The following is a 27,745-nucleotide window of genomic DNA, read 5'->3' on the forward strand; positions in this document are numbered from 1 at the left end:
GGGGAGGGGTGGGGAGGTAACGGGACGGGCGCGACCATGGCGCGGTGAGGGAGCGGGGGTGGGCATCGGTCCCGGGGAGGCCTGGGGCCGCTGGCTTGTGCGCCGTCTCGGCCGCCCCCCCTTTCGCCGCCGCCGCCGCCGCCGCCGCCCCGGGCATGTCGTCCAACTGCACCAGCACCACGGCGGTGGCGGTGGCGCCGCTCAGCGCCAGCAAGACCAAGACCAAGAAGAAGCATTTCGTGTGCCAGAAAGTGAAGCTATTCCGGGCCAGCGAGCCGATCCTCAGCGTCCTGATGTGGGGGGTGAACCACACGGTAACCAGCTCCCCCGCGCGCGCCCCTCCGAGCGCGGCCCCGCGCGCTCCCACGCCCCCCCCGCAGGCCCGGCCCTCACCCCGCGGGCCCTGCCGGGGACGCCCGCAGCCCCTCGGCAAGCCACTTGCACGCCCACCCCACCCTTGCACGCCGTCCCGGCCGGGTGTGCGGTCCCCGCGCGCCACGCGAGGCCTGGTGTCTCCGACGGTGGAATGCCGTCGCCCCTTCCCTTCCCTCCAGCCCCTCTAGCTTCCTGCGTCTGGCTTGCTCGCTTCGGGCAGTCCCTGGAGCGCAGGGGGAAGGCCTGGGTGCGGCGGAATCGCTTTCATCCGCTCACCCTGTTTGTTGCATGTGTTGTCCCCCTTGTTCCTTTAACCGGCTGCCAGCTCCCTGTCCAGTTGACAGGGCAAGTGGCATTGGCCTGCCTGAATATTCCTCTATTACTGGTTATTTGGTTGTTGCGACTGCTTAAAGTTTCCCATCCTCCAGACCTCCTCACCCCTGACTATGGAAATCCTCCCTGGGTTTCCTTTTTTTCTTCTTGAACAAGATGTAACAACTGGAGAAGCACAGGCTTCCTTGAACCACAGACACTTTACCAGGGTCTTCCTGGGTTAGGGAGAAGAGAGAATGTAACCATTTGAGAGAAGGTGAGGCCTGATTGTAAGGAAGACTATTCATAGTAGAAATAATGTGTCTTCCTGCATTTTCCTATGGTGTTCATGTCAAAGACGTTGACTTCTCTTTTATTGAGCTTTCTGTTGTACGGTCATGAACGGTGCGGTAATGGTTGCAGGTTAGGATGAGTGGGCGGTCCCCTGGACCCTTGGGGTGCTTTGAGATTGTCCTATCAGGAAGTTGGAGCCCAGCATTCCTGCTTGAGCTGGAGGACTTTGTTTGTGCCCTGTTTGTTTAGGGTCTTTCTTTTTGCTTTTCCAACCACTTGCTCCTTGCCTTCTGCCCATTTGCACTGTGAGTCCCTACACCAGGAATGAGCAGAGGAAGTAAAAGGAACCTGAAACACCCAACTTCACCAACTCCCAAGTTTGGAACTAGGAAGATGAAGCTATTGGCTTGGGTTTCCTGTGAATTTCAGTTCTTTAGGCACCCTGACTTTTCAGAGCACTTGAAATTCCCCACAAGATCAAATGATGACCAAGGGGTCTGGGGCCAGCAAGACTTTTTGCTTTGCTTTGGTAGAGGAGCAGACCTCTGGAGAGGGTTGGCTGGAGATCGATGAACCTTAGTCTGAGCCGGGGTTTTAGATCTATACTTGTATCTAATACAGAAAAGTGCGGGTGTATGGAGAAGTCTGTTGGTGTTTCGGTCTTGGGCAGGTTACTGTTCTCAGTAATCTCCCTCAGGTGAGGGTCCTGGCCAGGGTAGGGGAGTAGCACTGGTTTAATGCCCAGACCCCTGGAGGCTGCTTTGGGCCAGTAGTCCAGCAGACTTTGTTTCTCCTGCTTCCTGCTGCCTCAGGGGTCATCTGACAACATTGCAAGGGAAACTGGGTCATCAAAATGTGGACCTTGTGTCTCTGTCTGGAAGTCAATCCTTGATTTTGTCCTACAGCCTGCTTCTCACTAGAAAGCATCCTGTCTTATATAGAGAATTGGTGGAGATTCTTACGGCTCCTACCTTGGAATATTGCAGCTAACCACTTTGGGTCCCTTATTTTATACACGCAGAAATGGAGGCCCCAGGTGGAGGATTAGCTCACTCGTGGCCACAGCAGAAGATGCAGCTCGTTGCCCAGCACCCCGGGCTGTGTTATTCGGTGGTGGTGCTTGAATGGCAGGTCTCGCCTTCTGTGCCTCCTGTTCCTTAGTCCGTTTCTCAGCCAAGTGCCAGGATAGGTGGGGGTGATGGTCCTGTTAGAGAACCTGAATGTGTGTAGGCTCGGGTGGGCGTGCCTGTGCCCACCAGCTCCCGCAAGTGTGTGTGATGTTGGCTGTTCTGATAGGCAGGCAGTGAGGCTGCCCGGATGTGGGCCTCTGCATGGCAGAGGGATAGGCATCTGTGAGTCTTACTTTCTTGGACTAGGCAGTCACCCTCTTTCTTTGTTAACTTGAAGAAAAGTTTGAGGGCTAGCTGGAAAGGCGTTGACGTTAAGCAAGACCTACGGTTCTGGGTGCAATGAGGGGGTGCCTCAGGGGACAGGCACTGGCACCGCTCCCTGGACAGGGCAAGCTGCACAGCTCAGCTGGTCCCAAGCGTTAGCGCTTCCTCTGGGCCCGCGGTGAGGTCTAGTACTTTGGGATTCCCATCTGGGAAATGGAGGCATCTCCCCGGAAGAAGAGTGGTATAAAATATTGCAGTTCTCTAGGGGGTCAGGACCACACAGTTTTTGGTGGATCGCACGCCTTTCTTGGGGGGTATCTTCCTTCAGAAGCCCACTTTTGTACTTTTTGCAATCTGAGGCTTCAGATATCATATGTCTTTGATTCTTTAGTTTCTCACCCCTTTAGGCATTTAGGGCATGATCGTCTACGGCTGATGGTGGGTGGGTATGTCTTTATGGACAGCCTAAGTCAGTTACTCTCTCCTGAGGTGGTTGATCTATTTCCAGTTGGAAAAAGAGGTTTTTGAGCTCGGTGTTGTCACGGGAACTCCTCTCCTGGACAAGAGATGGAGCCCATGGACTTTGTGGAGAGAAACTGCAGGAAACAGGGAAAAAAGTCCGAAGACTTTGGATCTGGGGCGCCTGGCTGGTCAGTTGGTGGAGCACATGGCTACTGATCTCGGCGTCGTGAGTTTGAGCCCATGTTGGGTGTAGCGCTTACTGAAACAAGTAAAACTTTAAGAAAAAGAAGACGACTTTAGACCCGTCAGGGGAGAACTAGCAAAGAGAGAACACCAGTGTTTTAGCAGGTGAAATACGGTTTAGAGGCTCTGGAGTTAGAGAAGAGATTGCCTCGGAGAGGGGTGTGGACAGAGGAGGCAGACCTGGCTTGAGGACCTGTTGGCCGTTTTAGGAACCACGTATGCGTGAAGCTTCACTCAGGTGATCACAAGGATTAGGAGCGTTGGCGGTAACTATATTTAACCATATAGGAACCTGCTAGACCGTTCTTCAAAATAACGACACTATTGTACATTTCCACCAGCAGGGTGTGGGGGGTTCCAATTTCTCCACATCCTTGTCAACACTTGTAATTGTCTTTTTTATCACAGCCGCCCTGGTGGGTGCGAAGTGTTACCTCATTGTGATTATGATTTGTGTTTCCTTGATGACTAATGGTGTTGAGTATCTTTTCATGTGCTTATTGGCCATTTATATATATAAATTTTTTTTTTAAGATTTTATTTATTTATTTGACAAAGAGAGAGCAAAAGCACAAGCGGGGGGGGGGGTGGGGACAGAGGGAGAAGGAGAAGCAGGCTTCCTGCTGAGCAGGGAGCCAGACATGGGGCTCGATCCCAGGACTCTGGATCATGACCCGAGCCGAAGGCAGATGCTCAACTGACTGAGCCACCCAGGCGCCCTGGCCATTTATATATTTTCATCATAGAAATGTCTGTGAAGATCTTTGTCCATTTTTTAAAAACATTTTTGCCCATTTTTAATTGGGTTGTCTTTTCATTGTTGACTTATAAGAGTTCTATTTTTTGAGAGAGAGAGAGCTTGGGGGGGAGGGGGAGGGGGGAGGGGAGATGTGGCAGGGTGGAGGGCAGAGGGAGAAGGAGAGGGAGAAGCAGACTCCCTGCTAAGCAGTCAGGGAGTCAGGGAGTGCGATGCGAGGCTTGATCCCCACACCCTGAGATCATGACCTGAGCTGAAGGCGGAGGCTTAACTGACTGAGCCACTCAGGCACCCCCTTGATTTATGAGTTCTTTATATATTTTAGGTACAAGTCACTTATCAGCTATATGATTTGCAAGTATTTCTCCCATTCTTTGGATTATCTTTTACACTTTCGTGATGGTATCTTTTGAAGCTCAGGTTTTTAATTTTGATTAAGTCCAATTCTTTGTTTGCCTGCACTTTTGGTGTCATATCTGAGAAGGCTTTGCCTCGCGCAAGGTCATGAAAATTTACTCCTATATTTTCTTCTAAGGAAAACTCTCATAGTTGTTTTTTTTTCCTAAGATTTTATTTATTTATGGAGAGAGAGCGAGAGAGCATGAGTTGGGGGGGGAGGGGCAGAGGGAGAGGGAGAAGCAGATTCCCCGATGAGCAGAGAGCCTGACATGGGGCTCGATCCCAGGACCCTGAGATCATGACGCTTAACGAATGAGCCTCCCAGCTGCCCCAAACTCTGTCAGTTCTAGCTCTTACATGTTGGTCTGTAATCCATTTTGAATTAATTTTTGTGTATGGTGTAAGGAACAGATTCATTCTTAAGTCTGCTCAGTTCGCTCCCACACTCCACCCCCATGCTGTCCATGCATTTTCTTTGCTTAATGCAGACCCAGAACCTCTTTTACCTGCCTTTTTCTCTTGCTCTGCGACTTTAAAAATCTTTAGTAAATATTCCTGCTCTAGTGGGGCCTTTGGATAAATTTGCCCTTTGCCAGGCCTTTCCACCTCACGGAGAACAGGCAGAGAAGAAAAACCATGGTGTGAAAAAGGAGGAATAAGCATAGGAGTGAATCAGTTGGCACCTGTGGCTCTGTTCTTGCCCTTTTCCTCTCTGGTTTGAGGTCTTGCCTGGACTTCCGTGGTCTTAGGGTTTTTCAACACATTATGTTTTCTGATGGTGGCAGGTAACCCCTGATTGTCTGTGCTAGCCAGCCTACTGCTGAGCCACCCACGGAACTGCAGGACACGTCAGGAAACCTGCATCCCTGCCCATGCCTCCTGCGTTCCTGTGAAGGTCACACAGGGAAGTAGAGGCTTCTGGAATCAGAAGTTCAGCAGACTAGAACTAGTGACTGAGTTTTCATCTCCAGTAGGATCAGTGTAGAGTGAATTCTCTGCTCCTAAATTTCTCACTCGGCTAGTTTAGCCTCCTTATTATTTATGCTGATGGCTCCTGGAGTTAATCGTGTGGATAACCCAGCAACCACTTACGGGATGTGAGCTGCAGCAGATTTCCCATCGAATACGTTGTATTTAGCGTGGTACTTGAATGAGTATGCATTCCGCAAGTGCACTTGTGCTGAAGGGAAGGGGGGTTGGCCCAGGATTGTGCTAGATGGTAGAGGACAGGCACATCTTCCTGCATCATTGCTTTATCATGACCTTTCATGCTTCCAAACTTGTAGTTACTCCCCTTTGTCTACCAAATAAAGTTTCTTCTTCTCTTCCTGCTACTTAAGCCTCTTTACAGGGCGCCTGGGTGGCTCAGTCGGTTAAGCGTCTGCTTTCGGCTCAGCTCATGATCCCAGGGTTCTGGGATCGAGTTCCACGTCAGGCTCCTTGCTCAGCAAGGGGCCTGCTTCTCCCTCTCCCTCTACCCCTCCCCAATGCTCGTGCTCTCTCTCGCTCTTACTCTCTCAAATAAATAAATAAAATCTTAAAAAAAAGACTCAACCGTCTGGTCTTAGCCTCCATAGCCAACTTTAACCTTTGTTCTCACCCTTCAGACCATGAGTCTTTGGCATGGTCACAACAGCTTTGCTGTCTCTTTTCTCTTTATCCTGGTGTTAGTCATACTTCCAGTCCCCTTTTTCTAGCCATCTGTCCCTCTAGCCAACATTTATTGTGTACCTACTATATGCCAGTCATCGTGCTAGGGGCATAAGCATGGATAAGATAGTCTCTTCCTTCTAGGGGCTCACAACCTCGTGGGAAACTGAAACATGTAAGCAAACACTTACCCAAGTGAGTGTACTATTTGGGATATAAAGATGCGCAGAGGAATGAGTAATTAATTCAACCTGGGGAAGACAGGGTAGCTCTCACAGAGGAAGTGTCATTTAGCCAGACCTTGGGTGATTCTCTTAGCTTTATCCTTTCTCCTATTCCTGCTGCCACAGTCTGTCACCTGAACTATTATAATGGCCCCATAAATGGTCTTACTGCTTCTGATTTTTGCCTTTTCCAATCCTTGCTTGCTTTTGATTCCAGGATGCCTTTCTGTAGCACCCCTTTGATCCGTACATCCCCACGTTTGAACCCGAGAGCATTTCCCATTTCCTGCGCAGTCAAGTCCAGATTTTTATAGTGGACAAATCTAAGTTCAAGTCCAGGCTCTGCCCCTTATTATAGCTTTGGAACTTCTTTTCCTTTTCTATAAAATGAACAAAACCACTTTCCTTGCCGGTTATTAGGAGAGAGGCAAGGAAGGGGAACACTTCCTTAGTCACGGTCGCTGTCCAGAAGAAGGCTCACACTGCAGCGTATGCAGAGCCAAGGTGTGGGTACCAGACAGACCCAGGAGCGAATCCTGACCCTGCGCATCCTGTCTGTGTGACCCTGAGCAAGGTATCCTGGACTTCTTTTACAAAATCAGATTCATAACTGTTTATGTGGCAATTAAGGATTAGAAATAATAGCACAGAATATGTGATATCTATGGTATCTATAATAATAGAAAGGCCCAGCCACTTCTAGGTATTCAATAAAAAGAAGCAGCTGTTATTTATTAATATTGTTAACAGCCTAGGCCATTCACCTATCTTCCTGTGTTCTCTCCATCCACTCCTTAGTACTTTTTTTTTTTTTTTTAAGATTTTATTTATTTGTTTGGCAGAGAGACAGCCAGAGAGAGGGAACACAAGCAGGGGGAGCGGGAGAGGAAGAAGCAGGCTCCCAGCAGAGGAGCCCGATGTGAGGCTCGATCCCAGACCGCCGCGTTCACGCCCTGAGCCGAAGGCAGACGCTTAACTACTGTGCCACCCAGGCGCCCCAACTCCTTAGTACTTCTGTCCTACCCCGCCACCCTCCAGACTGTCCCCACACACCGTACTTAAGCTGAGCAGTATACTTTTTTACATCTCTGAGGCTTGGTTCTGACTGTTGCCACTGCCTGGGATTCCCTTCCTCTGATTTTTTATTTATTTTATTTTTTATTTTTTTGAGAACGGCCATGCTAGGCCTTTCTCCCATGTATTTATTTCTCTTCAGCTTCCTCTAGCAAGCGGCTGACTCCCGCCGCCAGGCAACACCAGTTTCTTCATCTGTCTGTCCCCCTCCCTTTCTCCATAACTCCGTAGCACTCATCGCATGGTATCTTTTGCCGTCTGTTTTCCCAGCTGCACAGAGCCCGTGTCCTCTCAGTTTTGTCTCCCCTGCTCCGGCCCCGTCCTGGCGTATATCGTAAGGCCCTCAATGTACTGAGTAGAAGTAAACTGAATAGGAGTTTGGTGGCCTCTGAGCCAGGTCAGGAAAGGCCTTCAGTGCCAGGCTAAGGAGGTAGAACTTCACCCTGAGGTTGGTGAGGAGCCATGGGCGAGCTTAAGTGGGAGGGTAACACGATCTTGTCGTAGGTCCCTCCAGTGTCAAGTGCTCTTGGCAATAGCAGGAGAGGCGTGAGGTGCCCTGTTTCGAGCCTGTTGTGTGAGGGCCAGGAGTCTTTGTGACCGTATTAACCTCCCCCTTGGAGCCTCTGCTGTTCTTGATGTCGCTGTCCCTGTGTTTGCACTACTGGTATACCACTTGACTTTGAGTTTCTCCGTGTCATTGGTTCGTCTCATCTCCCCAGTAAGAGGATAAGCCTCCTACTCTTCTTGTGAGCGCAGTGTGTGCACCCCCCCCACCGCGTGCACCCCGTCCTCCCTAACATAAAGTGAAGCATATAGTAGTATCTTAGTAAGTGCTTGTCAATTGAAATTGAATAGAACTCTCTGGGGCTATAAAATTTAACACAACTAAAAAAAAAAAAAATAGTACAGCTAATCCCTAGAGTGAATCATCTGCATGGTGCCCAGTGGAAATGAGGGGTGAGCCTACATAGTTCATATATATGGATTGTTCATATACCAAAAATGCTGTCAGAAGTTTCCTGCTATTGGGTTGTGTAGTCAAGAAGAGAGATGAAGGGAGAACTAAAAACTGGCCAACTTACAACCCTTTGAAGTAGGCTGAACCAGAAGTTACAGAGAATTAACGAATAGAGCATTCTTGAATAGCTCCCCTTAAAAGAATTCACCCTGGCCCGGCATCGCCAACCCTGTCAGGCAAGGGCTTCAGTCTTTTCAAGTTGTCCCAGCATCAAGCCTTGGCCTTGGCACCAAGTCTGGGTTTTAGACTAACGCAGAATCAATGAGTAGTACGTCCTGGAACATTCTGGTATAAAACAATGCTCTTTGAGCCAGTGCGGTGTGTTCTTTCTAGTGTGGAGGTATGAACTAGGAAGGGTAGGGTGACACAGGAGCCACGAACTTCTTCAGCTTCCGAGCCAAGCAATATATGCTAGGAAAAAGGAAGTGGGACAGCTCCCATGAATTGTTTCTGTTGGCAGGAAAACCAGGAAGTGGAATGGTTTCCTCCGTAGGCACACACTTCACAATCAGGTTCCCTTGTGAGCACCCCCTGGAATGGGAGCTGGTGTGGCTTTTGACGTGTGGCTGGTAAGCCGGTGGGTCTCGCAGACCTGGGTGCTGGGGATTTTCAGTGACCAGTTTGATGAATTTCCACAAATGTATGTTTGGTCATGTAATTATCACCCCAAACAATATACAGAACATTTCTGTCACCCCAGAACACACCTCTCGTGTCCCTTTACAGTCCGCTGCCCCCAGCCAACCCAGGCAGTCTCTTACTGGATTTCTCTTACCGTAGATTCTCGTTCTAGGATTTCATCTAAATGAGCTCATACAGGATACACTCTGGTGTCTAGGCCCATCAGGTTTTGCCAGCAGTTTATTGAGTCCCTGCCCCACTGCCAACTTCTGCTGATACCCTGCACCCCCTTCCCCAGACATCTATGTGCCTGTGCCTGCCTTCATTTCCCCAGGAGCAAATTAGGTTTTTCACTGATCCTAGGAAAGTGTGGTTCCCTAGCCCAGATACTGCATTAACTCGAACTTCTTCCAGCCTCTGACATTTCTACATAAAAAAGGTTTGGAGCATGAAAGGGGCAGCAAATTAAATGCTGTTTCCCCCCATTTATGCTCCTAATGAGTCTCGGTTATTCCCTCTCTGCCACATGGGCCTCATTGAGATAATAGGATTTGCAAGGAAAGTCTCTGGGAGACATAAGGCTGTGCGTCCCCTCCCCCCCATCCATTAAGGCAGGCCTAGGGTTTCCTCTGTAAATCCTGAATGCATTAGTGGCCGCTGGGTTGAGGGTCAAATGTCAAATACGCCGCTGTGAGGGAGAGGACATCTGTGGCTAATTAGACCACTAATTGGCTAAGCTGGGGACAGAGGACAGGGTGCGCTCTCTCAGCTCTGTGCCAGTGGGAAGCCAGCTCCCTGTCAGCTTCCAGCTCCCTGAAGGGGGCTGAAAGCCAATGCGAAGGTCTGTTTGCAGTGGGGGGAAGGCACCCTGCCCCTTCTCGTCCTGAGGCAGGACATGGCCTGAGGAGCTGGCCCTGTTTTAATCAGGAGGGCAAGAGCGAGCCAGTGGCCAGGTGCCTACCTCTTCTTCTCACTTTAAATTGAACCCTTTTCTCTGGAGATGAGTCACACATCCACACAAACTCATCCAGCTTTTTTCCTACCCCCGCCCAACATCTTGAATGACCCGCGATTTCTATGGAGGTGTTAAATGGCCTCAGTACCCACATAGGTTGTGTGATGTTTATTCATTGATCCACTTACCGCTACATTTGACAAATATTTATATAGTACCTGCCATATGCAAATCACGGGGCCAAGCACCGTGGAACCGTGGAACCGCTAGAGACCAGTTAGGTCAGTAATAGGGTCTTGCCTCACTTATAGTCTGGCGAGCTCGTGAGGTTGATAAGCATTAACTGCAATGTGAGGGAGGCTGTGTGATGGCCAAAGGACAGGTACAAGCACTACTTCAGGAATTCCAGAGTGAGAGAGAACATTTATGGTCTAGAGAATCATGGAGAGCTTCATGGAGTAGGTGCCTTTTGAGCTGGAACTTATCACGTGGGGAGAATTTCAATAGGTGAAGATGAGGTTGGGAGCTTTGAAGAGAAGAGCAGAAATAAAGACAAAAAGGGAATCCACAGACATGTTTTTGGTGAGATGGTGGCATTCACGTTGTGGCATCTTGTGTCTCTGGGGCAGGTGGCCTCCTGGCTGAGAACCTCACTTTCCCCCTCACTTTCCCCTTGCGTTGCAGATCAATGAGCTGAGCAGTGTCCCTGTGCCTGTCATGCTAATGCCAGACGACTTCAAAGCATACAGCAAGATCAAGGTGGACAATCATCTCTTCAATAAGTAAGTGGCCTCCTGAGCGGGCTCAGGTTTTGCGGGCATCCCTTTCCCGTGAGGCGGAGAGCTTCTGAAAACTCGCGCATGGCCGTGCCAAGCCGGCACCTGGCAGGGTGGACAGCGACACCTGGATTGCCCAGCTGACAAACTGGCTGGGAAAATGCAGTCATTATGTGCCTCTCCCCTTTGTGTCATTCTGTCATCTCCTTTATCTGCCTGCCTCCAGGGTCCCTCGGGGCGTGTGGCCCGGCCCTGGGTGATTCGTCTGGGACCAGGTTAGATAGCAGTGAGTGGCTCACGAGCTGCGGGGTCTAGTGTGAGGCTGACAGCAGTGGGCCTGTCTTGATCTCCGTCTGAGGCAAGAAGCTGCCAGACGTGTTCCTAGCCCCGGATGCAGCCACGCTCCGCTCTCTCCCCACAGGGACGGGCATGTGAGCCAGAGGCTGAGCGTGGTGCCCGAGGGCGCTGTCCGTAGTAATTCCTCCCACTTCTGTCATTGTGGCCTCTGGGACGAACCCGGTCTCTGAAGGGCGTCTCAGGGTTGGAGCAGCCGGCTCACCTGGTGGAGGGTGGGGCCTGCTCTAAGCCCTTGGGAGGCCTTGCTTTCTCAGCCCACCGTGGGCCACCCCGCAAAGCGCTTGCTGCTCACCCCCTCCTTTCTGCACTCGCATCCCGGTGCCACCTTCCATGGCCCCCCACCATTGCCAGACTGTTAGCCTGGAGGGGAAGCTGGGTTTGAAAATATCCCTTCGTGGCTTCCTAACTTCTTATTCTAGAAGCCATCTGTCTTCAGAGCTAAGCGGCCACCCTTGTAGAAGAAGAACTTCTGCTCTGCTCTCCCGCCACTACCACACTTCACTTCACTGAGTTTTCCACACGTCGAGCAGTTCTGTAGGGTGTCCTGCCAATTCAGCCGATACCGTCTACCTGGACTTAGCATCGGGTCCCACAGGCTCAGTCCCACAAAGCTGCCCCCCTGTATTTAGATACCAATCGCATGTCTAGGTCGTCACCTGTGTTAATGACCAGCCTGCTGTGGGTCCCACATTCCCACGAGCCTCCCCCTTGGGTGGGTTAATTTGCTAGAGCGGCTCACAGAACCTGGGAAAACAGTGTATTCACTCAGCTGCGGAACGACCTCTCCGGTGCGCCACCCTCCCCACACCTGCACCTGTCCAGCAGCCTCCAGCTCCTGAGCCCTCCCCTCACCGCGAAGGCCTGATCGAGGGGTCATCGGTAATCGGTGTCAGGTTCAGCCTCCAGCCCCTCTCCCCTCGCTGTAGGTCAGGGGAGTGGGACTGAATGTTCCAACCCGCTCATCCTGGTTGTTTCCCCTGGCATCCAGCACCCATCCTTTGAGGCTTTCCAAAAGTCACTTTTTTTTTTTTTTAAGTAGGCTCCATGCCCAGTGTGGAGCCCAACGCGGGGCTTCAAATCACGACCCTGAGATCAAGACCTGAGCTGAGATGAAGAGGCGGACGCTTAACCGACTGAGCCACCCAGGCTGTCCCCACCTCAAAAGTCACATTATTCACATAAACTCGGATGTAGTTGAAAGGGGCTTGTTATGAATAAAAAAAAAGACATGTTTATTGCTCTTATGACTTCAGAAATTCCAAGGGTTCTAGTTGCTCTGTGCCTGAAACAGGGATGAAGACCACATATCTATTTCTTACTGTATCACAATATCACACCCCCCAAGGAAGGAGAGGCAGCCCTTGGCCCTGAGGCAGGAAAGGGGGTGGCTGTGTTGCAGGGCTCAGGGCTCTGGAAGGGGCATCGCACCACAGCCTATTTCGGGGCCCACGACCTCTGGTGGAGTTCCACCACCTTGACATCTTGGCCTGAAGCAGAGCACCCCATCTCTTCTTTTATCTTTCTTTATTCCTTTTGTCCTCTCAACAACTGTTGATGTGCTAATTGTTAGACTGTGGTGCCGTTTACTAGAAGAAGGGGACAGGAGGCAGAGGAGACCCCTGACTTCATGAGAAGCCACTGCTGTTTATTCCCTCGAAGTGTGTCATCCTGGAGTGTAGTCAGGGGCGCGTGTTTCTCAAAGGGAGATCCCAAGCAAGGGGACCATTGTAAAGATGGGGGATCTGGAGGAGGCCTCCCTTCGCAGCCATTCTCTCCCCTCCTTGGAGTCTGTGGCTTACTGACCAGGGAGTGGGAAGGGTGGAGATTGGTGCCAGCAGCCCACAGACAAGGCTTCCTGGAAAGACGGGACCCCAGTCAATTGACTGAGGACCTCTTCAATCCAAAGCACACTCATCCTCTACTCCGAGGGAAGCCCAGGCTTTCCTGGACGTAACCATCTCAGGACGTGTTGATAGAAGTGTCCTCAGAGGACAGGGTCCCTTGGTTGGGAAAGGCCTCTCCTTTTAGCCTTCAGACAGCCGGCCGCCTCACCTGGGGTGGGGGACCCCGTGTGCGAGCGCAGCGCTTGTGCGGCAGGGCCGACACTCCATCTCGCTTCTCGGCAGGTGAGGTGTTTTCCCTGTACGTTTTGTCAAGAGAGAACATACACTCAGAAAAAGTACACAAATCGTAAGGATACAGCTCGACTCATTTTTACAAAATGAACACGGATGCAAAGTTTTAAAACTCTCACAAGCTCAGCATCACCAGGAGTGTTTGTTAAAAGTGTTGATTTCCAGACTCCTCTCCAGAATTTCTGGGGCCTAGAAACCTACATTCTGAGTGCTGCAGATTGTTCAGATCCCAGTGACCCGTGACCCAAACCCGGAGAAGTTCTGATGTGAGAAGGAGATGGGCAAGGAGGGGCTCACGAAGACATTTCTCTGCTTTGCCCTAGGGAGAACCTCCCCAGCCGCTTTAAGTTTAAGGAGTACTGCCCCATGGTGTTCCGGAATCTCCGGGAGAGGTTTGGGATTGATGATCAGGATTACCAGGTACGGGGTGTCCTTGCAGAGTCGGGGTGTCCTTGCAGAGTTGGGTGTCTTTGCAGAGTCAGGGTGTCCTTGCAGAGTCGGGGTGTCCTTGCAGAGTTGGGGTGTCCTTGCAGAGCTGGGGTGTCCTTGCAGAGTCAGGGTGTCCTTGCAGAGTCGGGGTGTCCTTGCAGAGCCGGGGGGGTCAGGGGGCCACAGGACAAGGAAAGAGTCTCCCATTCTCGTGCTCCATCTTCCTGTCTGTCCTGTCCTGCTCCAGCCCGGTGGTCTCTCCCCTGGTGCCAGCAGGCTCCTGGAGGGGTCGGGGCCCAGAGGTGCCAAGTGCTTCTGAAGGCGCCGGCAGGCGCAGGCTCCTCTCCCTGGGAGGGGCTGCCGAAGCTGCTTCATCTCAGTCTGACATCCCCCGTCTAGGCTGAAGAACCCTCCTCCTCCTCCTCCTCCTCCTCCTCCTCCCTTTCCCCCTCCTCCTCCTCCTCCTCCTCCGTAGTTTGACTTTTTTAAAAGAGGGAATCGTTGCCAGCAGGTGATGAGGCCTCTTAAAGCAGATAAGACAGAGTAGAAAAGGAAGGAAGACTTCCAGGGTCTTGTAACTTCCAGGGTAGTGTAACTGTGGCAGGTATGCGCCTGCCTCCTTACGGTGTCCCAGCCTGCTCTGGGAAGGTTCCAGTCTGCTGAAGGAAGGGGGCAGGTGTGGCCGGCGACTGCCCCTTCCTGGGGCTGAGAATGCTGCCTTCGGCCTGCCGGGAGCATTTGGCCCAGTCTCAGGGACATTACAGTCTGACTCCTAGTCTGTGGGTTCTGTTACTGCTCCACCTAGCACCTTCCACGGACCTTCTTCCCCTGGCAGACAGCCTGCTGGTGACGGTGGGAGGATTTGCCACTTCACGTTGCTAGCAGTAAGAAATACAACTGACTTCCGGTTGTCAGGGGGGAGGGGGCGGGGGGAGGGAAGGAGCGTACAGCCTAGTGAAATCTAAAACGGATGTCCACATCTTTTAAAATACTATAACCCTCCGGGCGGGGTCCTCGTAGGCCTTTCACGGAGTAGTAGTTCCTGAGGAGTGGCGGGGCCCCGCTCCTCTCCCGTCCGCTCCGGAGGACGGCCTGCAGAGACGCCATCCCCAAGAGGCGGGCGCGGGGACGCGGGGACGCGGGGACGCGGGAGGAGGAGATGCCAGGGCCGGACCGCTCACGCCTGTGCCTGAGCGGCACTGGGAGGTGCCTCCAGCCCCCTCTGTGAGGACCGAGCCCGGAGCTGAATCATGACCTGATTGGAGCTGGAGGTTTTCTGAAAACTCTTGCCGCTCTCGCAACCCCAGGTTTCGCGGGAAGTCTTCCTTCCGCTGCGGCTCCTTCCCTTCCCCTTGGCGCTCTAACCACATCCTCTCTGTCTGCGTTTTTTTCTCTGATAACCTTGCGGGCAAGTGATTGTGCTCACGACTGAAAGAGGCAGGGCGGGTGGTGTTCAGGGAGGAGGCCAGCGGCGTGGAGCGGGAGGCTGGGAGAGGGAGGCCCTCAGCTGTGGAGCCTACTTGACATTTCTGGATGGGGGACACCCTGTTTTGGGGGTGCCCTTTTAGAGGGCGCCTCACTACTTCAGACTTGAGTCTTCCCTGCGAAGGTGGCGCTCTCCTTCCCCCAGGGTCTCGCGAGGAGGCACTGGGTGAGGGCAGAGCGTCGAATCCTAGGTAAGAGCCGAGGAGAGGGCTCGGAGGGGAGGCATTTCTGCGAGCAGATCCCCACGTGTGTCTGCTGGGGACCAGGGACAGCTGGGGCCTCCTCTCCGCCTCGCCTTTCAAAGGTCTTCTCCCGGCCTCTGCCTGGTGAACTCATCCCTTTGGTTGACTCACACCTCCCCCCACCCCGTCTAGAGGCTTCTACTGCTCTCTGATCCTAGTGGGAATGGGGCCTCGAGGAGGAGCAGTGGCAGAGCCAGAAACGTTCCCCAGAACTGCCTCATAGCTCTGCGCAGACAAGCAGGAGTTTGAGGTGAGGGGAGAGGGGCTGGGCAGAGAGGCGAGGAATACCTGCCCGCTTTGGGAAGGGTTTTCCAGCATCGGGGTATGTCCAGGGAAAAGAGATGACTGTCCATTGCTGCTTTATGCTGGACTTCTTGAATATTTCCTAAGCATTGTCTTTGTCACCCCAGGAAACTGGGAAAATCATCTTGGACTGCCTCCTTGTGTTCCAGGTCAGGAAATTCAGGAGTGGAGAAGTGAAATGGCTCACCCAAGGTCAGGTTACCTGTGGGCGTCAGGGTTAGGGCCCAGCCCTAACGTCTGAGGCAGGGATTTAGTTGACAGGGTAGTTCTCAGGGGTCAGAAGGAAAGGAAACGTTCCGCAGCCAGCCCTCTGCCCCTCCGGTCAGGGATTAGGGGCAGGTGGTCAGGAGCAACTCTTGTCACTCTTCAGGAAGACCTGTGGGAGACAAGCGAACTTCCCATGACACCAGGGGTGGCTCAGGTCCCGCCTGTCTCAGCGTGGCTGGTGTTAGAGCAGTCTGGCCCAAGGAAAGGTCAGAGCCCTTGTTCCTCTCCCAAGACCAGCCTGTGTTGGTCCCTCAGAACTCAGTGACGCGCAGCGCCCCTATCAACAGTGACAGCCAGGGCCGGTGTGGCACGCGCTTCCTCACCACCTACGACCGGCGCTTTGTCATCAAGACCGTGTCTAGCGAGGATGTGGCCGAGATGCACAACATCTTAAAGAAATACCACCAGGTATGGTGAGTCCCGAGCCTGGGCCGTAGAGGACGGTGGCAGGGGTGGGGGGGAGAGCCCCTGGGCAGCTTCCTGGGGAGGGATGGGTCCCCTGGCGGCGGCGCCCCGCCTCCTGAGACCCAAGCACTTGGCCCTCCCCGGGGCTGCGTCTGGAGCCGAAGTGCCTGCTCGTGAAAAGGAAATGAGGAGAAATGCGGGCCTCTGACCTGCTCAGTCCCCGTGGAACAGCCGTTTGTTGTCAGAGTCCGGACACTGCCCCCTCTAGCACCTGCTGCATTTCTTCTAGAAGAGGTCCCGTGGGCGCAGCAGGGTCCCTTCCTTTCCCATCCGGGCTCTCTGGCCCTCCGCACACCAGGAAGCCGTCCTGGAGGGAAGCAGGGGCGCGGTGGCGGTGTCCGAGTGCCAGGCCTAGTGCCTGGGTCTTCCTGGAGCGCTGCCTTCTTGGTGGTGAAAGGGACTTCTGGTCTTTGGGGCTACAGTGGAACCCCTGGGGTGCCGCATGGCTAAGCACTGGTGGCAAGGAGGGAGCTGTTCCTCTTTCCCCTGCAACCCGCTCGCAGGCCTGCCTCAGTGATCGTCCGGTGCCGCATGCCATTGCAGACAGAAGTTTCAGGGGTGGCCCAGCAACACGAGACCGAAAGGGCTCTGCGTGGCCCACCCAGCCTCTCACTCTGCCGCGCCTGCTGGAGGCGGGAGTGGCCGTGGCCTCTTTAAGTCCAAGGAATCCTCGTGACTTCCCAGGACCCGACTGAAAACGACCGGTGCGGAGGCTCGACTCCCTGGGAGCTTTTGAGCCTGGGGGGAGCCCCGGCCGGCCCGGTGCTTCATTCGTTCCTTAGCCGCCGTCCTTCCTCCCTGTGCTCTAGTTCATAGTCGAGTGTCACGGCAACACCCTTTTGCCGCAGTTCCTGGGCATGTACCGCTTGACCGTGGACGGCGTGGAGACCTACATGGTGGTCACCAGGAACGTGTTCAGCCACCGGCTCACAGTGCACCGCAAGTATGACCTCAAGGTAAAGGGCTCTGCGTCCCCCAGCGTGGAGGCTGCCGCCCGAGGCTCCCACACCCCCGGAAAGCCTCCGGAGCTTAGGTTCCGGTGCCGTCAGGAGCTCTGGAGCCAATGTGCCTAATTCCTCTGGGTCAGAGGCTGTTGGACATCCAGGTGACAGTGACAAGAGGTCATTTCATGTGCCGTATTTATGTCACCATTGGTGTTCTTGAGCTCTCGTCGGGGGGCTGTACGCTCTGGGGGACAGGCCTTGCTGACACACGCACTCTGGCATCTGTCCGGGCCGTGGGGACTGACAGCACACACCTGGCTAGACACGGAAAGGGACACTCTTGTGCCTGGGAGCCACAGTGCTCGGCTGTTCTCGAAATGGCTTCCTGACGCGTCCCCCCAAACCCCTGTCTCTCTCTCTGCTGCAGCCGCAGTGCTGTCCTTTCCATTCCTGCAGGGCCTGGGCTCTGCTCCTCCCCAGCACCTCTCACGGCCCCCCAGCCTCTTCCCTCCCTGCTCTTTTGTCCATCTCTGCTTTCTGCCCCCTAATTACTTCCCACTCGGCTCACATGTCACTTCCTGCAGGAAGCCGGCCTGAACTGCTGCCCCTCCGCAGCCCAGACCCGCCCCTGTGCTACCGCTCTCAGTGTGTCCTCCTCCCGTGTACCACCTAGACCAATGTCACGAGGGGATCAGTTAATCATGTAACTACTTGTTAATGCCTGTCTCCCCTGTTGGAAGGCAAGTCCCCTAAGGGCAGGGACTGTTTGCTGAGCACGAACCTCGTGTCTAATCAGAGCTCTGTCAGTGCCCTGTGACAGAGGACGTGAACAAGTTGCCGCCTCCTGGCCCCTCTAGGACTCTAACCATCCTCCTTCCGTTCACCTGCTGCCTCTCCCCAAAGACGGGTGCATGTTTTCTCGCTCAACGGACTTTGCCTCAGCTGGACCTCTCCTGACGGCTCTTATCCTTGCAGGGCTCCACTGTCGCCAGAGAAGCCAGTGACAAGGAGAAGGTATGCTGGGACCTGTACTGATCAAGCGTGGCCTGGGTCACTTGGAATCAGAAACACCTTCTGTCGGTCTTCCTGGCCCTTCCTCCACCACAGTCCCTAGCCTGGTTCCCACATACGCACTCTGTCGGGCCGTGTCACTGAGCACCCGCCTGGCCTCGGCCTCACTCTCCAGCCTTGCTGGTTGTCCAGAGTACTGCAGGGCCAGCGATTTCTGTCTCTTGGGCCAGCCTGAGTCAGGGCGTGGCTGCCTGAGCCCCGAGGTAGTCCAGGCTCAGCAGGAAGACATGCTTGGGTCTGTCTTCCCTGTCTGACGTATTTCACATCGTTGCCATCCCTGCCTGCCCGAGGCCCGGGACTGCAGCCTCCTGCACTGAACCTATTGATTACACAGGTCGACCCTCTGCACTCTAAGGGCCCCTCCCCCTTTTTTGTACCATCGCCGCGGGGTGAATGTATTAGGCCACCCAGCCTAACCCTGCTGTTGCTCTCCCAGGCCAAGGACTTGCCAACATTCAAAGACAATGACTTCCTCAATGAAGGGCAGAAGCTGCATGTGGGAGAGGAGAGTAAAAAGAACTTCCTGGAAAAACTGAAACGGGACGTAGAGGTACTGACTAACCCTCATTTTCACCTGGGTTGAGGAGGGCCCCCTCTTGTCCTCAGAGCGGGAGCCTCTTTAACCTTAAAACAACTGAACTCACGCCCGCCCGGCCGGCTCAGTCAGAGGAGCACGTGCCTCTTGGTCTCGGGGTTGTGAGTTCGAGCCCTACGTTGGGTGTAGAGATGACTTAAAAATAAGATCTTAAGAAAAAAAAAAAGAAAAAGAAAAATGGAATTCATTACTTTCCACACTCTTGGAAAGGAAGCTGGTGATTTGAACAGTGTGGGTGCAAATGAGGATTCCATCACGGGGGGCACGTTAGTGCCAGTAGAATCTCTGTAGCTCAGGTTGCATTGCTTTCCTCGATCTCTTCACTAATGTCTTCCAACACCTTTTTCAAACGCCCCTAAACTTCCTTTCTGGGGGTGTCCCTATCGGGGGGGGGGGGTGTCGGCCATCAGAGCGATGGGAAGCCAGCTGTAAGATCCACCAGCCAGGCCCTTCCCTGGCTCTGGTTCATCACTTACCCAGCAGCCTTCTGGTGGAATGGGACTTCCGTGGAGAAGTTCTTCCGGGGAGGACAGGCGCTAAATAGCGAATGTGTTACCTGGACCACTTGGTAACTCAGTGTCTCCTATTTTAATTAATTGGGAGCCTGTTCATTAAAACCAAACCCTACAAACTTCTAGAAGTGTTTTCTGGTTTTTTTAATTGGTGTAAAATAGGCATAACATAAAATTTACCATCTTAACCATTTGTAAGCGCACAGTGGCATTAAGTACATTCAGCTGTTGTGCAGCCATCACCAGCCATTTCCAGAACTTTCACCTTCCCAGACTGAAACTCTGTCCCCATTACACACTGTTTCCCCACTCCCCTTCTGCTAGGTCCTGGCAACCACCGTGCTACGTTCCCTGTGAACTTTATATATAAGTGGGATCATACAGTATTTGTCTTTTATGTCAGGCTTTTTTCACTTAGTATGATGTCTAAGGTTCATGCGTGTTGTGGCACGTGTCAGAATGGCCTTCCCTCTGAAGGCTGAATAATTCCATTGTATGTTTACCCATTCATCCATTAAAGGGCAACTGGTATAATAGTTAAGATTTTCCAGAGAAACAGAACCAGTAGATGGTGCCGATAGATGGATGGATAGATGGGTAACTAGTTAGACAGACAGCCAGGTGTTTAGTATGAGGAATTGGCACCCACAGTTATGGAGGCTGACGGTTCCCAAGAACTGCAGTTGGCATGCTAGAGAGACCCAGGAGAGCAGACAGTATAGTTTCAGTCTGGAGGCCAGTGGGCTTGCGACCTTGGAAGAGCCAATGTTTAGTCCATGTCTGAGGTCAGGAAAAAACGATGTTCCAGCTCAGAGGGATGCAGGCAGGAGGAGTCCGTCTATTCACGGAGGGTCCCCCTATTCACGGGAGGGTCACCTTTTTTTTTTTTTTTTAAAGATTTTATTTATTTGACAGAGAGAGAGAAACAGCCAGTGAGAGAGGGAATACAAGCAGGGGAGTGGGAGAGGAAGAAGCAGGCTCCCAGCAGAGGAGCCTGATGTGGGGCTCGATCCCAGAACGCCGGGATCACGCCCTGAGCCAAAGGCAGACGCTTAATGACTGTGCCACTCAGGCGCCCCAAGGAGGGTCACCCTTTTTGTTCCGCTCAAGCCTTCAACTGATTGGACGAGGCCCGCCCACATTAGGGAGAGCAATCTGCTTTACTCAGTTTGCCAATTCACATGTTAATCTCATCTACAAACACCCTCACAGACGCACCCAGAATAATATCTGACCAAATGTCTGGGCACCAGAAATGAAGTGTCGCACTCAGATCGATTCACCGTGAATAATGCCGCTGCGTGCGTGGGTTTTTCGAACGGCTTTCTTTCCTAGGAATCTTTTCCTCCATCACCGCCTGCTCTGTCTGTGCCTTTATTCTGCCTTTCAGTTCGTCCAGAGTCTTTCTCCTCCCTGTCCTCACTTTCTCCCTGCTCTCCTAAGAGGAAGTTAAGGCAGTTTACACATTTCACATTTCATTTGTTTTCACTTTGTTGCTGTTGCTTTCTAAATGTTCTCAGGTGGATAGGAGTGGGTGTGGACTCTCTATTCTGGAACCTCGGCCCTCTCCTTAGACCTTGAGAAGGGCTCCTCCAGACGTGCTTGGCATGGCGCCCCGCACCTTTCTCTCTAGAGGAGAGGCTGCCAGTCTCCTATAAATCAGGGCTTCTTGTGCTTTTAGAAGCCCAAGAGCCTGAGTAGGGGGCCGCCATGGTGCCCACAGTCCGTCAGACAGTTTCCCGGTGACCAGGGCAGAGTGCCCGGCCTGTCACGGTGGCTGCAGGCTGCTTCACGGAGGATTGGGACCCATGCCTCTGGCTACAGCATTCGCAGAGCTGGATTTCCAGCTGGCCATCTCCGTCTGTATCAGCCCCATACTTTTGTTCTTCAAGTCACGGAGTCCCAGACCAGGAGACCCGAGACACCGTCCCGCTCCCTGCACTCACGCAGATGCGGACCCTGCGGCCCGTGGGGCCTTCGGGAGGAGATTCGAGTGTCGTGTGGCCCTTTGTTAGGGGGTGCTCCCTTTTCTTTTTCTCCCCGTTCTTGTCCTCACTGGTAAAGAAGCTGAGGTACGTGGTGTTTCGGCCTGTGCCTGTGGCCCTCGGTCAGAAGTGCATTTTACCGACAGCCCAGCGCACGCAGCTCAAACACTGTCCACCTGCTTCACGTTACAACCTCTCCCATTTTCTATTCTGTTTCACAAGAAACAAAAATCTTGGCCCCAGCCCACTAAACCGGATTTAGGGCCCTGACAGGTGAGATTTGTGGTCAGAAGGATATGGCCTCGCTCACACGCGCCGCAGCCTCTCTTGGTCCCGGATCAGATGGGCCCCTTCCCTTGGCCTTTCTCCCGCAGCCTCTGTCTGCCTGACGCTCGGTCCGTCAGGCTGTCGCGACGCCTCTCCCCAGCCCCCCCCCCATCCTTGCCCTCAGGGCATGGCTGTCCTCCCCGCTGAGCTCCCTGAAGGCAGAGGGGAGCTTGTCCTCGCCAGTGTCAGACTTGAGGATTTGAGGGAGTGCCTTTTGTCCCCTTGCCAGATGCCCCAGGGATGCCCTGGGTAACCGCTTCTTCCTTCTGTCCTTCCGCACCTTCCCCAGTTCCTGGCCCAGCTGAAGATCATGGACTACAGCCTGCTGGTGGGCATCCACGACGTGGACCGGGCGGGCCAGGAGGAGATGGAGGTGGAGGAGCGGGCGGAGGACGAGGAGTGCGAGAACGACGGGCTGGGGGGCGCCCTGCTCTGCTCCTACGGCACGCCTCCCGACAGCCCCGGGAACCTGCTCAGCTCCCCCCGCTTCTTTGGCCCCGGGGAGTTCGACCCCTCTGTTGATGTCTATGCCATGAAAAGCCATGAAAGTAAGTAGGAGCCCGAGTCTGCCCTGCCCGCCCCGGCCCCCATGAGACCCCCTCAGCCTCTTGTTCAGATGCCCCTCTGGGTGTCTGGACCCCCCACTAATTCACGGCCGACTCTGGCCTCTCCTGCCTGTGGGCTCTCCTCCCGAACCACTGCCAGTAACTCTGGCTTCTGGGGCCCCGGGGTCCTTCTCTGTCAGGCTTTCCTTCCCCTCTCTGCTTGTCCTGGATGCCTGAGGCTTGGCTCAGCCTTGGTTCCTGGTTCTAAACCCTGAGAAAGACTGTCCACAAACCAGAGAAGAGCTCTGAAGGCTTCTGAGAAGGGCCCCATTAGCACGCCTTTCCTCAGGTCCAGAATGCCAGGGGTGGGTCTGGTCTCAGGTCTGCAGGGTTCCGGAGCCGGCTGCTTCCTGCTGTTCTCCCTGCCACCCCTTCCTTCTTCCCTGCTTACCTTCCCCCCAGGTGCCCCCAAGAAGGAGGTCTATTTCATGGCCATCATCGATATCCTCACGCCATACGACGCGAAGAAGAAAGCTGCCCATGCGGCCAAGACGGTGAAGCACGGGGTGAGTCCTCCCTGCCGCCTCCGGGCCTTCCGCTCCCAGACACCCCGGCCTTCCGCCCGCCCGGTGCCCCCGCTGCTCTCCCTGCCGGGTGATTTTCCCCTGCCTCGCGGCTCGGCGGGGCCGAGCGTACAGGCTCCTTTCCCCGGGACCGCTGGGCGTGACCGCAGGTAACAGCTTTGTTTCCTGCCCACGCTGCTCCCCGGAGAACCCTTTTCCCCGTGGACTTGAAGCTCCTGTCTCCACACAGGGATCCCATCCAGAGATCTTGAGTCTCTCTACCGCCTCCCCACCACCTTGCCGCTCCTTCCGTGGGCGCAGGCTTGGGGTGTGAATCAGAGGAGTGAGGCCAGGGCCGCTCTGAGATGGGAACCGCTCCTCCAGGAGGCCTGCCCAGCCTGGGCTGTAGTGTTCAGTTCTCACACCGAGCCGGAGGCTCCTGAATCCCCAGGCCCCTCCTGGCTGGAGCCTCCCAGTAGCCTCCTAGTGAGGGCCAGGACCTCAACCTGAGTCAGCCTCTGTGTGTTACAGGCGGGGGCCGAGATCTCGACTGTGAACCCTGAGCAGTACTCCAAACGCTTCAACGAGTTCATGTCCAACATCCTGACGTAGTTACCTTCCACCTTCAGCCAGAGCCAGAGAGCCGGATGTGGGGTCGGGGTCGGAAAAGGGAGAGGGTGTATTGGGGCTGGATGGGAGGGTGGGGAGCAGAGCGGGGAGTCGGGGGAGGGGGGGCTTTGGTGAGGAGCCGGCAGCCCAGGATGGAAAGCCTAGTGGGGGGGAGGGGAGGTGCTGCGTGCCCACGTACTCACAGGGTGCACCTCACCTGCTCACCCTTGATGTTCCCCCCATTTGACCCAGGTTGAAAAGGGGTTTCCTTTTTGTTCCCTTGTCACCTTTTACAGTACCTTGGGGCTAGAGATGACTTTGTGGGTTTCTGTGGGTTTTGTTTCTGCAATCTCATTGCTCCAGGTTTGCTCTTTGTAACGATATATGTTATCACCCCATCACCCTCCCCATCCCTGCCCTGCTCTGGGTTCCCTTCAATTAAAGAGGCGCCCCACGGACTGGCCAAGTGCTCTGATGCCAGAGGACAGGAGGTCAGACACCTCAGCCCTGCTGCATTGGATCTCGTCTGGATTAACGTTCTGCTTTTACGGAGTATTGTGTACGGCTTCCTCCACCTTTTGGCCTCGGATGCAAGTGAAATGTTACCGGATTCCTCCATGTAAACGCTGTCCTCCCGAAGGAACGCTCCAGCTCAGCGTCGGGAATCTTGGATGAGGAGAGATCTCGCAGGGGCGTGAGTTCATCCTCATGGGATGGTTGGGGGTGGGGGTCGCAGCCAGGCTCTCGGACAGCTGGTTCTCACAGAACCCCGTGAACTTCACCCACGCCCCTGGCCTTCCCACGTCCTGTCTGTAAAGCCTGCCTCCCGCTGTGTCAAGAGGAACTAGGAAGCATCTTTACGTGCAGCAGGACCCCCAGACGCTGCTGGGTATCAAATGAGGCCTTGTGCCCTCCATCCATTTACTTCCTTCCGACCTTGGCCCGGGCGCCCTCCCTTGTAGGTGAGCTCTTCGCTGGGGCGCCTTTCCACGCAGAGATACCTCTTCAAGCGCCAGGGCCGCCGTGTAGATAATCTGATGCTCTGTGCCTGTGGTCTGTCCCCTGGACGGTCCTGGCCAGCAGGGGTGTGCCCCCCCCACCTTGGAGGGTGGCACCCAAGCCTGAGGTTGCTTCAGAGTCACTTGAGGATGGGACCCAGGAAATCCAATTTGGAGGCTTGATAGGGGGATCGACCTGGCCCCAGCCTTGGGGCTATTTTCCTTGATGCCCCCGTCTCGACCCCGGGCTTCCTCAGGAGTGGCCTCCTGCAGCTTCCTTCAGGGTCTCCACCCCCCCGCTGAGCTACCCAGGTCTCAGAACTGAGCCACGTGTCATTCTGGGATGCCATCCGCGCAGTCTTTTCTGGCTAGGAAGGAAACAGCCCTGTGTTGGGGGAGGTACATTCCTACATCTTCTCACCCCCTCACCAGGAACTGGGATTTAGGATGAGATACGGTAAAACTTGTAGATACCCCACAGATGCGAAGGAAGTTTGTGGAAACACTTGGAACGAATGGATTGGTTTCCTGCGGCTCCCTCCAGACCTGGCCGAGCTCGGCTTCTGGAGCAGGGGCCAGCACTGTCTCTGGGCCCTACCCGCAGCTTTTCGGTCAGGAAGAATGGAGGCAGCATGTTGGACTCCCCTGGGGCCGCTGGAACCGTTCTGGAAGAGGCAAACGGAGCAGACAACCACCCTGGCTCCGGGAAGGGGCCGCAGGCAGCTCTGAACCGCAGCAGCAAGACCGCCGAGTGACTTGGGGAAGAACCCGGAACCCAGCAGCTCAGCGGCTCATGGAGAACACAAATCGGACTTAGGAAGGGATTACGTAGGAATAATGTTTGGACTTGATTTCCCCACCTCCTAATCAAGAATGAAAATTCGGATCTGCCCCTCGAGAGGCCCAGCATCTTCAGAGCTTGGCCGGCTGTCCTCGCACAGCCGCCACAGCCTCGGGCTCCCGCTGGCTTCCTGCGTTTGGGCCGCTGATCACGTTGCCATCGTGTGTATGAAAGTGTAACGCAGTCCATCAGTTCAAGATGAGCTACCAGGTATCTAACTCCTTTAACATTGAGTTTTTGTGTTTTTGTGGGTTTTTGTTGTTTTCTTTCTTTCTTTCTTTTTTTTTTTTTTGGTATATTGTTTACATTTTGAGAGTAGCATTCTGTTTCAAATGCTCTTTTTGTTTTTCTGACAGTATTGTTTGGGTCAAAACATTTGAGCTGTGGTTGGGTGGATTTTAGATTTTTTTTAAAAGGTCATTCTCTGTGCTATCTTCAAATCCTTGGGTTTGGCCCTCTAATTCCTTTGGCATCCAGATGTTCAAAAGCTATTTAACTTGGTTTATACCAGTTTTCTTTCTCTTTTTGTAATGATGCAGGTATATTTGGTTTGTGGTCTGAATGTGGAGAAAGTGAACTGATCCCCAAGCCTTTGTCTGCCCCCTGTTCCTTTCTCTGAGCCCCACCGTTCCCTCTCTGGGCTGTAGAAGGCCTCCAAGGGCAAGGGACTAGCCTCAGCCTTCCTCTCTGGAGCCCCGAAGAAAAGCTCCAACAGTCTCACAGCACCCCAGAATAATTTGGGGTCTCCTAAGAACAAGGGTGTAAGAGTAGGACATGACCGACGGGGTGAAGCCTGGAGGGGAAGCCTGCGCAAGACTCCTCTCCATTCCCCGCCTCGGCCACCTCGCCAGTCCCAGCTTCTCCCGTCCTGAAGCCTGTGGCTGAGACACCAGCCTCCCAGGCCTCCCAGCCGAAGCGAGGGTTCTCTGAAAACCCCTCTTAGACCACTAGATGAAGGCCTCTGGCCCTCGTTCCTTTTAATGAACCACTGAGTCTTTATCCCCCAGTGCAAGCTCCTTCCCCGTGCCCTGCGGTTTGGGGGTCCCGGGCAGAAGCCAGCAGTCCCAGGAGCAGACAAGCAGTGCTCCATCTGTCCTTACAAAGCTCAGGGCATACTGGTCTGTGGCAGGTGCCGCGAGTCGCCCCTGTGGCTGTTCTCGGTGGCACCCCTAAGTTCCCACCACAGGCAGCTCTTCCTCCCCTCTCCCTCTTCCTGCTTGTTTCTCTTGCCTGTGCTTTAGGCCTCGAACAGGTCCCCTGGTCGTGCTCAGGCTGGGGACTACGGACTCCTGCCCTAATGACGTTCCCCTCTTCAGTCTGCCAGGACCTGCCCTGGGGAGGTGGACCAAAGATCCGGGACTTTTCTCAGCAGCCAATACCCGCCCCCCCGCCCCCCCGCAGTTGTCTTTTTACCAATTCAAGTTTGGAGAGAAGAAAAAGCTTCAGCGCTCCCTAGTATTTGTACTACTCTGAGTGTTAGGAGCCATTAGGGATCTTATGTTTTTAAACAGCCCTTACAGCTCTGGCGTGAGACCTGTGGCTCCCCCAAGTCTAGGGACCTCACTTCTTTCTGGCAGAAATGGAGGGAGGGAGGCTCCAGCCTGAGCACAGGAATCATAGGGAAAACCCATTTGAACAACTGCCCCCCAATCTACCAGCCATCTGCAGGGGGCAGTGACGTGGCCCACCCTCCCTTGGAGACGTGTCACATACGAAGAGCACCTCCAAAGGGGAGAGGAGACCCCGCTGTCCCCAGCGGGCTGTGCTGAGATCCTTGGGAGGCTGGGGAGGAAACTTCCAGAGGAGCCCCTTCCCCTGCTCAGAGCTGTTTTGTGAGTTGTGAACCAGCAGCCTGTAGGGGGAAGGCCGGAGCTGCTCGGCACACCCGAACATCTGATCAGATCGTTGTCATCAAAAAATGTGAATGAAGCTTAGACTCACCTCGTGGGGGAGCGGGACACACTAGCACCCGTCATGTGTACGTGACTTCTCGGTTTCTCACTGCGACCTCCGTTTTTTTAAATAGGAATTTTCAGCCCCTTGTGCTTGTCTAGTGTCTGCTCAGAGCAGTTTGAGACCCTGTTACTGTTTTAAAATGCACGCATGTTAAGATGAATCTCCAACCCAAGGAACAAATAAAACTCAGAAATCTTTGTGTACGCATCTGTCACGTGTGAGTCCTTTGGAGATGAGCCTTTTTTTCAGAATTAAAGGGTTTGGGTCCCAGTTTCAAAGGTTGTTTGGCCAAAATCCGTGTGTGACTTGAGTTTGGAGAAAGAGCAGAGGCTAGGACTTCGGCCGCCTGCTTTCCGATCTGGCTGTAAGCTGGGGGAGGACAACAGGCCCCAGATGGCTGACCTTTCTGCGCACGCCGAGAAGTGGGCCAACCACCGCCCGTGGAAAACCGGCACTGGCGAGGGGCCGCTCACCTACCACACTTGTCCCCGCTCTCCCCTAACTAGCTACGTGGTCACCTCTGTGTACCTCACGTTCTCCAAGCAGAGAGACTCTTAGCTTA

At 54.0% G+C, this 27,745-nt stretch overlaps 1 protein-coding gene across 2 annotated transcripts; it reads left to right on the forward strand.

Annotated features, from left to right (window-relative positions):
• On the forward strand, positions 1-27,386 carry PIP4K2B (phosphatidylinositol-5-phosphate 4-kinase type 2 beta). 2 transcript variants are annotated; one of them, XM_045788822.2, is made up of 10 exons: positions 1-314; positions 10,463-10,560; positions 13,370-13,466; positions 16,028-16,180; positions 17,047-17,193; positions 18,157-18,195; positions 18,689-18,802; positions 21,961-22,219; positions 22,679-22,782; positions 23,311-27,386. In XM_045788822.2, the coding sequence occupies exons 1-10, from the start codon at positions 156-158 to the stop codon at positions 23,389-23,391; spliced, it is 1,251 nt and encodes a 416-aa protein (XP_045644778.1). In that variant the 5' UTR covers positions 1-155; the 3' UTR covers positions 23,392-27,386. The 2 variants fall into 2 exon arrangements, with proteins under 2 accessions (XP_045644778.1, XP_045644779.1); XM_045788823.2 differs by lacking the exon at positions 1-314 and adding an exon at positions 5,749-6,684.
• Positions 27,387-27,745: the final 359 nt, after the last annotated feature.

This window comes from Ursus americanus, chromosome 23 (assembly GCF_024610735.1).
Source record: "Ursus americanus isolate L20-20 chromosome 23, mUrsAme1.1.p, whole genome shotgun sequence".
Taxonomy (NCBI): Eukaryota; Metazoa; Chordata; class Mammalia; order Carnivora; family Ursidae; genus Ursus; species Ursus americanus.

Coding starts and splice junctions, on each gene's coding strand:
- PIP4K2B (XM_045788822.2), top strand. CDS start 156: ATGTCGTCCAACTGCACCAGCACCACGGCGGTGGCGGTGGCGCCGCTC. Junction 315..10,462: donor TGTGGGGGGTGAACCACACG/GTAACCAGCTCC, acceptor CTTGCGTTGCAG/ATCAATGAGCTGAGCAGTGT. Junction 13,467..16,027: donor TTGATGATCAGGATTACCAG/GTACGGGGTGTC, acceptor TTGGTCCCTCAG/AACTCAGTGACGCGCAGCGC.